The sequence below is a fragment of the Molossus molossus genome, unplaced genomic scaffold (assembly GCF_014108415.1).
Source record: "Molossus molossus isolate mMolMol1 unplaced genomic scaffold, mMolMol1.p scaffold_m16_p_10, whole genome shotgun sequence".
Taxonomy (NCBI): domain Eukaryota; kingdom Metazoa; phylum Chordata; class Mammalia; order Chiroptera; family Molossidae; genus Molossus; species Molossus molossus.
Window position 1 is genome coordinate 24063328 of NW_023425345.1, and position 14189 is coordinate 24077516.

The 14189-nt window shown below is 38.3% G+C and overlaps 1 protein-coding gene and 1 pseudogene across 1 annotated transcript; both read right to left on the reverse strand.

Annotated features, from left to right (window-relative positions):
• Positions 1-4939: 4939 nt before the first annotated feature.
• LOC118623340 (taste receptor type 2 member 7-like) lies at positions 4940-5878 on the reverse strand. Its single transcript, XM_036250843.1, has one exon. The coding sequence runs from the start codon at positions 5876-5878 to the stop codon at positions 4940-4942; it is 939 nt and encodes a 312-aa protein (XP_036106736.1).
• A 2067-nt stretch (positions 5879-7945) lies between these two features.
• LOC118623341 lies at positions 7946-13096 on the reverse strand (annotated as a pseudogene).
• Positions 13097-14189: the final 1093 nt, after the last annotated feature.

The window sequence follows — 14189 nt, forward strand, 5'->3', positions numbered from 1 at the left end:
ATAGCAACAACTCCACCTTATATACTACACCACCATGTGTCCAAGCTTCCCAACAGAATAGTAAGACTGGATTTATTTGCCCTTGCCAAAATAGAGTCCCTGGAGTCATTATTGAGGGCCTGCATGTCAATATATTCTCCATATCCAACCTAAATTATGAGAACTCCTAGATCCCCTACCCTTAAGACCCATTTCCAGCATGTTCTCTTATTCCCACTGATGTGTTAACAATATGTGCTAAAATTAGCATGAAGTTATTTTCTTTTGGAACAGAGCAATATTTATACCTGATTGGGCTATGCTGGAAACTTGTCCTGAAGCAATGAGGTATGGGAGGGCATATCTTGAGGAGAACAAATGTTAACCTGCCTCAGATGAATAACTGAACAGTTTCTGGGGGTGGAGAGGTTCTTCTGCTCTTGTAAAGGGTAGGAGTCTGCCCCTGGTGGTCCTGCAATCCCCAGGTCCTACAAAATCTGGGGGCTCCAAATTTTCAGCTTCATTCACCTAAATATCCCTGTTTCAGGTCTCAGGGTTCAATCTTTTTATGTCAGAGACACAATTTTAATGTAATGGTTTCAGCAATTACTACCCGTCATCCAATTTAAAAACAGAACCAATGAAAACTCTGGAATTTTGCCTTGTTGTCATGACCCATTTTCTACTCTCCTTAATAACAAAACTTCATTATATATAATATTTTCACCATGTCTCTGCCTTCTTACATTTTATTCCCTCCTTAACCTTCCCCACTGAACCTAGCTTCTACCCCTACAGTTTGCTAACATTGCTTTTGTTAGGGTCACCACTTAGAGATGTTTCTCTATTTACAAGGTGGTTACGTCCTGATAAACCCACCATAGCTGAAAATACCATTCAGTTGAAATGCGTTTAATACCCTAACGTACCAAACGTCATAGCGTAGCTTGTCTTAAATGTGCTCAGAACACTTTTATTAGCCTATAGTTGGGCAATTATCTTGAGTTTCATTTTAAGAGTAATTGCCTTCTTCTTCTTTTTCTTCTCACCAGAAATAGGGGACACAGATGGACATTTTGTAGACATAATGGGATGCAAAAACACAATACCCAAAAAACACAATACCCAATAAACACAGGCAACCTAGTCTGCTGTAGAGCATCAGTTGTTTACCCTCATGAACATGTGGCTGACCGAGAACTGCGGCCCGCTGCGCTACCAGCATCATAAGAGACTATCGTACCACCTATCACAAGCCATGAAAAAAATCGAAAATTAAAATTGGGAGTATAATCTCTGCTGAGTGCATATTGCTCCCACACTATTGTAAAGTAAAAGTTAAAGCATCTTAGGTTGAAGTCTGTCTATATATCCATGTTGCCAAATCCATTGGTTATTTTGCTACATCAGTTTGATTGTTTTTTTTCTCAGCAGCACTGGAAAGCTGATCTGCCTCTCCTCATAACACAATGCCGCCTCTCATTCCCATGAAACCACACTCCCTCGCTTTATTCTTATCGTCCTGGGAGCTCCTTCTTGTGTCCTTTTGCTGATACTTTCTCCTCATTTTTACCTCTAAAGATTTGAATATTTCAGGGCTCAGTTCTAGTGTCATTTTTTTCTGTATAGTTTTTAGATCATCCAATGTATATGTTGATGACTTCCAAATTTATATCTCTTTTCTCTATATTTAGTTACAGATCATTACAATGATCTATTTGACATTTCTCTTGTTTATTTCATATGATCTCTCAAACACATATGTAAAAGAATAGAATTTTGGATTTCTATTCTCCCACCCCTTAATATCTCCTCCTCGATCTTAGGCAACAATGTACCTCCAATTTTTAAAGTAAAAACAATGTAAACATTTTTTAAGTCTCTTTTTTCTTTAATTTCCTCCCTTCACCTAATCAAGTAATAAGACCTATGAGTTTTACCCATACAACATATAGAATTCATTCATTAAAAAATTACCTAATTCTATTGCCACAATCCAAATCTGAGCCACTGTGATTTCTCATACAAACTACTAACTATAACAATGTACCAGATAGTCCCCTTACCTATAATTCCCCCCACGTCCAACGCATAGAATATCTATTCTTTTTTTAATTTTTTTTTATGAGTTTTTATTTATTTTTTTGTTACAGATATTTTACCTTTTTACCCCATTGGCACCCCCCCCACCCTGTGCCCGGCTTAGTTGTCCATGTCCATTGGTCATGCATACATGCATATAAGTTCTGTGGTTTATCTCTTCCCACCCCCCCACCCCCCATCCCCTCTTCTGAGGGATGTCAGTCTGTGCCCTACTTCCATGTGTCTGGGTCTACTGTATTCCTCAGACTGTTATGTTCATTATATTCCATATATAAGTGAGATCATGTGGTATTTGTCTTTTTCTGCTTGGCTTCTTTCACTTAGGATAATACTTTCCAGGTCCCTCCATGTCGTCTCAAAGGATAAGAGATCTTTCTTTCTTACCGCTGCATAGTACTCCATGGTGTATATGTACCACAGCTTTTTTATCCCTTCGTCTACTGGTGGACACTTGGGCTGTTTCCAGATCTTAGATCTTAGCTAAGATCTGGAAACAGAATATCTATTCTTATAACCAGAGTGGACTTTAATTTACATATGAATTAAACTGATACACATAGCTTCAATTCCTTTAATGTCTTCCAGTTGAACTTAAATCTAAATTCCCTCTCACGACCTATAAGGCCTTTCATGATCTTGCCAGTCACCTTTTGCTCACCGTGCTTTGATCATTCAGATCTTATTCCTCAAACAGTTACTCCTCAGGGTACTGGTACTTGCTTTGCCACATTTCGGGAATATTATTTGTCCATAATATTGCACAGCTGGATTATATTTGTGATTCAAGTCTAAGCTTGAAATCTCACTTTCTTAGGTAGGTCTATCTAGGCTACACTGTATAAAGCTGTCCCTCATTTCCAGTTTTTTCAGTTGCATTAGTCATGACTTGTAACTATTTCCTGGTTTTGCTGATCATTTTGTCTCCCACAATGTTTTCCATGGCTGTGCATAAAAGCATGGACTTTGTCATGTTTCATCTGTATTTTTTTTTTGTAAATAAAGTTTTATTAGAGCACAGCCACAATCATCATTTACATATTGCCTATGTCATCTGTAGTTTGAGCACTCAGTCTGGTGCCTAACACTCAGACATTTGATGTGTGAGTGAATATGTATCTATTAAAAAAGGATTAAAAAGGGAAAGAAATCTGCTTGCACTCTCTGTAACCCCTTCACTACATTCTCTTACAGAAAGCCAGAAAACTCTACTTCAAACAGTGGGAGTCAAAGAAACAGTACAAATACTTCTTTCGGCCTTGAGAGATTATCATTTTTGCATGATTTCTCAGAATTGATAGAATCTCAGAAGATAAACCACTTAACTTGGCTACATCACTTTTATACTGATTTGCCCATCAGAATTATGTACAGTAAGAGGTCCCTAATACGGCTTCTGTTTCTACCTCGGTGGCCTTCGCCTGACTGACGTCTACAGAGAAATTGAATGTTGAGGTGCTATGTTTGTAATGTATGTAGATGATCAAGTTCCTAGAATCCACAATGTGAAGACATTAAACATGGAACTTTTAAGATTCCCTTTAGCCCTTATGGTTCTTTTGTTCCCATACCTAATAAATCTACATAATCGGGCCTCTGCTTAGCTGGGGGGCAGGGACAGGTATTCTTTAAGACACTATTAAAAAGAATGTAAGTTTTAGCTTGTGCGCATAATTTTTTTTTTTAACTTATAAAGCACTTAGTAAATCTATGTAAACTTATCAGCTTAATGTGTATCTTCTGCACTGTCAGATTCAGAGAAGAAAATTAACATATGAAATTTAACATATGAAGTGTAAAAGTAATTTTTATTTTTACCAAGTTATTGATCAGAATATTTATAAACATTTTATCGTCTGCACAGAAAGTCCATGGCTCCTCTCAGGTGGTTAATAATTCAAAATATCTTTGCCACAACATAAATGATGTGCTATTGATGGAATTTCCGAAAAAGATATCTCATGAATGACTTATGTATAATCCGAATAATATCCTCCTGGTGTATAGAGATGATGATCTGTATTGAATCAATGTCTTCTTTGACAGTTTTGACATTTTAACATCTCAAAACGTAAGTTTCTGATGGAAGGTCTCTTCTTATCAGGGTGTCATGACAACCAATGCCTGGTGCAGTCCTAGTTTGGTAAAAGCAAATTTACACATGTCTTTTTTGTAAGAAATATCCTTCAGTAAGGCTTCTTGTTTAGCCATCCTTATTTTACAGAAACTTTTTATATAAACTGTCCTCTCACACGTATAAAGTATCTTTGTTTTACTGATCTATGATCCTAAAATAATTTTTGAATTTGCTGTTACAATATTTATTTAAATCACAATTTGTTTTGTGAGTATAGTCAGTATTAATTTCTGCTATGTTCATAGAATTGCATAGCATTTATTAAGAACTGTAACTCTATATTTTGCAAAGGTGGAGCTTTTTGAACGATCTGAGAAGAAGAATCTAGCCAGGACCATGAGGATGAGCCAACTGCTTTTCATAGGGATGTAAATAAGAGCAAGATGCTATTACAGATGTTCTGAATTAGCTATACATTTTGCATCTAGAGAAATGATTTAGAACTAACTATGAAAATACTCTCTTCTCTCACAGTTTGTTTTAAAACATGTTTAACAAAAAACTCTCATGGGAAAGAGAGAAGAGAGACAAAAAGGGAAAGAGAGATAAAGAGGCAAAATAAGCTCTACATAAGAGTTCCTATGTTATAAATATACTAAATACATTTTAATGTAATAAACTATATGAAACCAACATGAATGTAAGAACTGAAGATAATTAATACATATTTTGTCTTCCTTTGTCATAGAAAATGATAATTTGTCTTCAGATCTGTTAATGGTGTTAGACATTTCTTTTTTTTAGTGCATGTGTTACTTTAAGTAGCACCCTTAGAGATGCTTGTCTTAGTTTATTGTTCCCCAGAATTAATATAAATGAATGGCTTGAGGGATAGATTAGAGCTATCAACTCACCAATTATCACAGCTAGTTCAGTCTCTGGCATGAAGTAACTGGAGGTGGCTACAAGAAAGGACAAATAGTAGGCAATGAAAAGTAGGAGGAAGGAGATGACAGCTTTCATGGCTCCCATGTGGGCATCTGTGCTGGGGTCTCTGGCCCCTGTAGCAATGAGCTGCATCTGCTTGATGTGTCTCCAAAGGGAGAGAATCAGGAGGAGAAATGAAATCAGGGACACAAAAAAGGGGAACAGCGTCAACACGTTCAGGTATACCTTGATGGAAGCATATTGAGCTTTATTTTCTCTGCATCTCAAAGTTAAGTTTGTTTTCTGCTTGGACTTGACACAAAGCCTGAAATCATCATTCAAATTCTCAGTGACAGGAAGGCTAATAAACACAGAGAACGCCAAGCACACCAGCAGGATCCCAGGAATCACTCTGTCAATTCTCCACTTCATCCAGAGGAAAAGAGGATGGAAGAAATTAGCTATCTTGAGGAAATAGAAAATGCTGAGGCAGGTGGCAAACCAGACGCTTACATGGTTGGTTAATGTCCAGAAGAAGTCAATGATTCTCATTTGTTTACCAGTGGCATAGACATCTGGATGCAGGATCAATACAAAACAATCTAAAAGTATTATACACAATAGAAAAATCCTGGATATGGCCAAACATGTGAGGATTAAATCAATGGGAGCAATCTTCTTATTCTTGATCCAGTCCATGCAGTTTACCAATCCAATAAATGCATTTCCTAAAATCCCCACTGAAAACTCTCCAATTGCTATGATCATTAAGGTGTGGTATTCTACATCTGACATGTTAAAACAGAAATATCCAATTTGTTTTTATTTCAACTGATGTAGTATAACTACACCTACTTCTTAATTTTGCTGCTATTTACCTCTTTTATGATGGAGATTTTAATGGCAAATGAAGACTGTAGCTATCTTCATTAAATCCTAATTAATCTTGACAAACATTGTGGTTGACGATCTCTGGACTGGTTGCTGTATATCCATTTATCTTCCCAGCAAGTTTTACTTTTCCACTTATGATTAATTTGGGCTGAGCTTCAGTTTGCCAAAATGCAAATTAGGCCGATTCCCGTTCATGGCCCTGGACTGTCTTTCTCATGTTACATTTTGCAAATTTTGTATTTATTACTTGGTGATGCATGCTAGTAACCTCAACAGGTGTGCCAGATTTAACAAATAAGAATATAGAACACCTAGCTAAATTTGAATGCCAAATAAACAATGAATGTTTTTTGTTGTTGTTGTTTTAGTGTATGTCCCAAATGCATAAGATAACTACTTCCAGGAGGCACTGACATTCAAATTAATTGAATATCCTGTATTTCATCTGGCAAACTTAAACCTCAAGCATTTCTAGCAATTAGAAAATGGCCAAAGAATTGAAATTTGTAGAGGGATCTTCATTTGTTGAACGATAGTACTAATTACTACTAAAAATCCAAAGTTTGGTTTAACATTGAGAGCTATATGTTTCCAGGGAGTTTAAAAGGTTAACACTAAATATAAATTATTTGGTTTTTAAAAAATATTTTTGCTCATTTTATTTCGGTTGTTCAGATGAACAATTATATAGCACCAAGTCATATTAGTTGAGTGATATTTAAAGTTTATTTAGTTTGTCATGCTCTGTATATAAGAAGGTGAAGGAGCCATGATAAAGAAGAGTATTGGTTACCTTTAGATTTTTCCTTTTTGTTTTAAAATGCTCCCAAGGCAGTTGGATACAGAAGAGGGAAGACAATAAAAGCTACCCCCCTACCTACCAAACTTCATCTGAATGTCTAGCTCTTTAGCCCTTCTGATCTGTTTGGCAGGAGACTGATGGTTACATTTATCTTATTTCTGAAGATTAATTCTTGTTTTGAAATAGCTTCTCTACTTATTCACAGGTGATCACTTTCCTCTGGAAATGACCCCTGACCCAGGTACACTGTGTTCATATCCATAGTGTTCTTATAAATAAAGTGCTCATGATAACTATGATAATACCTTTCCCCAAATAAATTTTAGACTAATATATATATTTTTACAAATAAATGTGGATTTTGTGCTTACTGGTGTTGTATAGTGTGAAAGTTTCAATGTAGCTACTGTGAAAAACATTATGAAAATTCCTTAAGTTTTAAAAAATACAACTATCCTATGATCCAGCAACCTCACTTCTGGGTATATACCCAAAAGAACTGAAATCTGGATCTTGAAGAAATAATTTGCATGCTTAAGTTTATTGCAGAATTATTCACAATAACTATAATGTAGAAACAACGTAAAACCCCATGAACAGATGAGTGGTTAAAGAAAATATGATATATACATACAATAGAATATTATTTAGTCATAAGAAAATCTTGCAATATGAAAAATGTGGTTGAACTCAGAGGATATTACGCTAGATGAAATAAGCTTGCTACAGAAGGACAAATGCCATACAATTTCTCTTATATGAGGTATTTAAAATAAAACAAATTCATGGAAGCAGAGAGTAAAATAGTGGTTGCCAGGGCCTGAGAGGAAAGAGGTGGAGAGTTGCTATTCAACAAGCACAAAGTTTCAGCTATGAGTCAATTCTAGAGACCTGCTATACAACATTGTGTTAACAATTGTTGACAATGTTAACAATACTGCATTATACATATAAAATTTGGCTACAAGGGTAAATATCCTGTCAGAAATTCTTAATACAATAAAAGAAGAAGAAAAATATTCTGCAAGAGAGCATTTTGTCACATGCTTCCTCCTTTGAACCCTAGTCATAGCCATAGATATTTGAAACACTGAAGATACAGAAAACAAAACACGGAAGTAAGGACTTCAGCCGAATGCTGGCAAGCCTTCCCAGAAGCACTGATCTTATAAAACATTGAATTCATCTGAACCTGCAGAAGAATATAAAGTTTATCCAGACATAGAATTTATAGGCATTATGAAATGCAAGTTGTTTGAAGAAAATTTTGATTTCGAGCCCGGGCCGGTTTGGCTCAGTGGTTAGAGCGTTGGCCTGCGGTCTGGAGAGACCCGGGTTCGGTTCCCGCTAAGGGCACGTACCTCGGTTGCAGGTTGTCCCTGGCCCTGGTTGGGTCGTGTGGGTGGCGACCACTCGATGTGTCCCTTTTACATCGATGTTTCTCTCTCTCTCTCTCTCTCTCTCTCTCTCTCTCTCTCTCTCTCTCTCCCTCCCCCCTCCCCACTCTATCTGAACAAAATATCGAAAAATGTCCTCGGTTGAGGATAAAAAAAAGGAGAAAATTTTGATTTCGAGAGAAATAAAAGGGGCCCTGGCCGGTTTGGCTCAGCGGTTAGAGCGTCGGCCTGTGGTACAGAGAGAAATAAAAGGGAGATGTCAGAATAAGGTCAACTTTGAAATATTACCTGGGAGACCACCTGAAACATCACTCAGCTGGGAGGAGAGCCATGTATCACCAGAACACTGAGCCAGAGGTAGGATGGGAAATCTGAGTTTCTAGTTAATAAACCACATGGGGGTGATTCAGCAGAGCCATGCAAGGAGTGCAGTTAAGGGCCAGCAATGATAATGTCTGATAGAAAAAGTGAGAAACTAGTTAGTACAAACAGAGTGCATTTTACTGGGCCAAAGTCAAATCCTAAAGAAATTTACCTGGGCAATACATGTCTAGTATGTTCAGTAAGAAGACAAAAAGAGAAGTGTGGGCCCTGAAATTCTTGGAGAAAAAGGAGCATAAAGATAAGGATGTCTGAAGTGTAAAGAGACACGAAGGATGTATTTATTAGTGTGTTAATGGGCCTCAAGAACACTTAAAGATATGTACCCAAAATAAGTGAAATAACTGGGAAAAAATGAGAATGGACCTATAAAAAATGATATTTGTTATTTAAAAAATAAGATATGCTAAAAAATTAAGTGCAATTTTAAGGCCAAGATTTTACATCACACATGCGATTTTCCCACATCTCAGCATCCTGACGGATGCCTGCTTTCGCTTGTGATTTCGAATAATAAAATAAGTGAGGGCCTGGCTGGTGTGGCTCAGTGGCTTGAGCATTGTCCCATGAACTGAGAGGTCCCAGTTCAATTCCCAGACAGGGCACATGGCCGGGTGTGGGCTAGGTCCCCAGTGGGGGGACTGCAGAAGGCAGCCAATCAATGTTTCTCTCTCACATCGATGTGTCTATCTCTCTCTTCCTTCCTCTCTCTCTCAAAAAATAAATGAAAATATGTTTAACAAAATAAACAAGGGAGGGACCTGAGGGATAGAAAGTTGCTATAAGCTCTCCAAACATCACAGATAACTTGCTTTCTTTGATAAGGTAGCTAATGTCACCCAAAGAGAAGCTATATAGTATACAAAAAGAAGGAAGAGAAATGAAATCACAGTTTTCAGGGTTCCCACATGGGCTTTGGTTCTGGGGTCTCTACAGCCTGTAACATTGAGCTTTATTTGCTTTGTAAGCCTCTATAAAACATAATTAAAAGAAAAAATCACATCAATGACACAGAAAATGGGACAATTGACAACAGGTCAATAAGTGACAATGGGTTGAAGTATTAAATTTTACTCACATGGAACAACCCAGTGACATTTATTTTGCAATATTAAGAAACTCAGAATTATACCTCAATATCACTGCTAGCATAAGGCTGTTCAACAAGGAAATGGGCTCTGTCAATCCTTCTTTTTTTAAATCTATAATTTTATAAACTTATCTTTATCATTGAATGTATTACAGATGTCCCCCGCATTTTCCCCCTTTGACCCCCCTCCTCCCCAAACCCAACCCCCTCCTGCCTTCCCCACACTATTGTCTGTGTTCATTGGTTATGCATATATGCATAGAAGTTCCTTGGTTTATCTCATCCCTCCCTCCCTCCCCCTTTCCCTTTGAGGCTCATCAGTCTAACAAACAATTTGTACTTCTTAATTTCTTCATCTTTTTCACCCATCCCTCCAGCACTCTCCCATCTGGCAAGCAACAAAAAGTTCACTGTATCTATGAGTCTATTTCTGTTCTGCTTACTCATTTTGTTTGTAGATTCAATTGTTGATAGATATGTATTAATTGCCATTTTATTGTTCATATTTTTTTAATCTTATTCTTCTTCAAGAAGACCTGTCAACATTTCATATAATACTGGTTTGGTGGTGATGAACTTTTTTAGCATTTTCTTGTCTGGGAAACTCTCTATATGTCCATCAATTCTAAATGATAGCTTTGCAGGATAGAGATCTCGGTTGTAGGTTGTTGCTTTTCATCACCTTGAATATCTCTTGCCACTCCTTTCTGGTCTGCAAATTTCTTTTGAGAAATCAGCTGACAGTCTTATGGGAGCTCCTTTGTAGGTAACTAACTGCTTTTCTCTTGCTGCTTTTAAGATTCTCTCTTTGTCTTAAACCTTTTGCATTTTGATGATGATGTGCCTTGATGTGAACCTCTTTGGGTTCATTTTGTTTGGGACTCTGCTTACTGGACTTGTATGTCTGTTTCCTTCACCAAGTTAGGGAAGTTTGCTGTCATTATTTTTTCAAATAGGTATTTATTTATTTATTTATTTATTTATTTATTTATTTTCCATTTTTTGTTCAGATAGAATGGGAGGGAGAGAGAGAGGAACAGAGAGAGAGAGAGAAACGTTGACGTGAAAGGGACACATGGAGTGGTCGCCACCCGCGCGACCCAACCAGGGCCGGGGACAAACTGCAACCGAGGTACATGCTCTTAGCGGGAACCGAACCCGGGTCTCTCTGGACCACAGGCCAATGCTCTAACTGCTGAGCCAAACCAGCCAGGGCCAAATAGGTTTTTAATTTCTTGCTCACTCTCTTCTCCTTCTGGAACCTTCATGCTGCAAATGTTGGCACACCTGAAGTTGTCCCAGAGGCTCCTTATATTATCCTCGTTTTTTGTTTTTTTTCTGTTTGCTGTTTTGATTGGGTGTGTTTTGCTTCTTTATATTCTAAATCAATGGTTTACTTCTTGGCTTACCTAATGTACTATTGAGTCTCTGTAAATTATTCTTTATTTCAGTTAGTGCATGTTTCATTTCTGACTGGTTCTTTTTTATGTTGTTGATGTTCTCGCTAAGTTCCTTGAAGGTCTCACTAAGTTCCTTGAGCAATCTTATAACCAATATTTTGAACTCTGCATCTGATTGATTGCTTATCTCCATTTTGTTTAGTTCTTTTCCTGGAGTTTTGTTTTTTTCTTTCATTTGGGGCATGTTTCTTCGTCTCCTCATTTTGGCTGCTTCCCCGTGATTGTTTCTATGTATTAGGTAGAGTTACTATGTCTCCTAGACTTCATAGGGTGGCCTATTGTTGTAGGTGCCTGTAGGGTCCAGTGGCACAGCCTCCCTGATCACCCGGCTGTATACCCTTCTGTTGCACCCCTCATATAGACTGTATACCCTTCTGTTGTAATTGAGTCTTGATTACTGTTGGCATGTTAATGAGAGAGATTTACTCAGGCTGATCAGCTGAAAGGACTGGCTGTGTCCACTGACCACTGACCTCTGACTTCCTTAGAGAATCAGCTGTGCAGGGGCCCACCACACAGAGCAAGACTTACTTCAGCAGGGTTCTGGCACCCACTGAGTCCACTCATTGAGTGTGTCACTTGTGGAGATGGTTGGGTGATGGTGCTTCAATGTGGTCTGAAGCTGTTCACTGGGTGTGCTGGCTCTGGGACAAGGTCAGGCACTGCCTGTGTTCTACCTGGGGCCACCAGGCATAAGCTACAAAGTGATCTGCAGATGGCTGCTCCTTGTGCTGAGCTTGGAGGTGCCCAGGCAAATCCAAGCTGTGAACGAAGGCTAGCTGCTCCTAGTGCTGGGCGTGGGGCCACTTAGTGAGAGGCATAGGGCTCGCTGAGATCAGATGCTGTTTGATTGAGAGAATTTAGGAAACTCTGAAGCCAGAGCTGAGACAGGCCAATCCTATGGTAAAGCCACAGGAAACAGTTTGTGGAGATCTGAAAGATGGGTGTGACAGGGCCTCAGGGAATCACCAGGGTGGGGCAAACAGTGTGAGCCAGTTTGCTGGGGTCCATCTGCTGACACCCATCTGCTGGCCCAGTGGATAAAGGGCTCACCATAGGAACAATGGCCTCCACCAGCACATCTGTCCAGGAGAAAGCTACTTCTCTAGTTCTCACTCCAATGCCAAACAACTCAGTTCTTCCCTGTATGTCTCTGGTGACTTTCAGGCTACCTACTCTGGCCTGGAGCCTTGAGGGAGTGAGTCTGAGTAAGTCCAGCCTCCCTTAGCCTCAATTCCCATTGGCTTTTACAGCCAGTATTTCTGGGGACTTATTTCCTTGGCACTGGAACCCTGAACTGCGGGCCTGGTGTGGGATGGAAACCCCTCACTCCTCAGGGAGGACTTCACAACTGAGGTGGCCCTCCTGATTTTTATCTGCCACATGTGGGGGTGGGACCAGTCCATCTGAGCCTCCGCCTGTCCTACCAGTCTCCATGTGGCTTCTTCTTTGATTTCATAGTCGTAAGACTCCCATTCAGTTTGATTTTAGGCAGTTCTGAATGATGGTTGTTCTGTGTTTAGTTGTAATTTTGATGTGGTTGTGAGAGGAGGCGAGTACCATGTTTTCCTACGCTGTCATCTTGACCAGAAGTCTCTGTCAATTCTTTAGGTCAGAAGAACCACCCTGTTATTCTTCACTTCAGCCAGAGAAAAAGTGGGTGGGAGAAATCAGCGAGCTTAAGGAAATAGAAGACATTGAGGCAAACCACATATTTAAGTAGTTGGTGAGTGTCCAGAAGATATTAAGTATTTTTAGTTTATCCTTTTGATAAGCCTCTGGGTAGAATATCAGTGTGATGCCACTTAGCACCATTACACAGAGCAAACAAATTTTGGAGATACCTAAACTGGTGAGGATGTAGTTAACTGAAGAGATCTTTTTCTTTTTAATCCAGCCAATCCAGTTTACTAGTCCAATGTATCCATGTCCCAAAATTTCTATTATGGATTCTCCAGGTATTATGATCATAAAGACTGTACTAAGCATGTTGATAGAGAGAACACACTGATCTCAAATATCACTCCAGATGGGTGAATTTACAGATGACCAGTTGTAGCATAATAAATAAATTCTTCAAATCATGGAACGTTTTCATTTGTCATTATTTTGACCTTGATATCATTCCAGAAGTGTCCAGCTCTCCTTTGAAATAAGATCACTTCTACATTCATGAAATAATTGAACAAATTGATTACTCCAAACACATATCTTGACTAGATTTGTAGGCTGAAAAAATTATAAGTATCACGCTTTAGTGAGTGATAACAGAAATGTCTGGTTAAAACTGCTCTTATACAAATGAAAAGAGATCATATTTCATGAATTTGAAACTGGCATCACCCTGTTAAGTTCTGCATATTTGGACCTGTCAAACTGATTTTCAAATCAGAAGCAAGAAAAAAACGAATAAAAACATGTTTATTAAAAACCAAAATGTATAAATGAAACCTTATTTTCATCATTACAATTTATAAATATTCCACAAGTCAGGTCTCCTAGTGAAAATAGATTTTAGTTTTGAAAACAATCAGCATAATCAGATTGTAGAGAGTTAACTAACTTTCACTAAGATGATAATTTTTGTTTTCATATGAATGGTTAATTAGGGAAGGATATAATACAAACCTAATTACAAATGGCATAGTGTTATTAGTTAGGCAGGCACATAGCAACATTTACTAAGAATTTACTCTCTCTATTGGAAGTGAACAATGCCAGATAAAGATTTGTTAACTTTAGTTTTATTTAATATGGAAAATGCTATACATGACAATTTACTTTCTGCAATGTCTCTTGGATAATAAACATTTTCATTTAAAATTAAGAAATTCGCCCTGACCGGTTTGGCTCAGCAGTTAGAGCGTCAGCCCACGGACCAAAGAGGCCTGGGTTTGCTCCTGCTAAGGGCACGTACCTCGGTTGCAGTTTGTCCCCGGCCCTGGTTGAGGTCGTGTGGGTGGCAACCACTTGATGTGTCTCTCTCACATCTATATTTCTCTCTCTCTCTTCCCCTCTCTCTCTCCCTCCCGCTCTAACTGAAGATAAATGAAAAAAAATTAAAATAAAATAAAATTAAGAA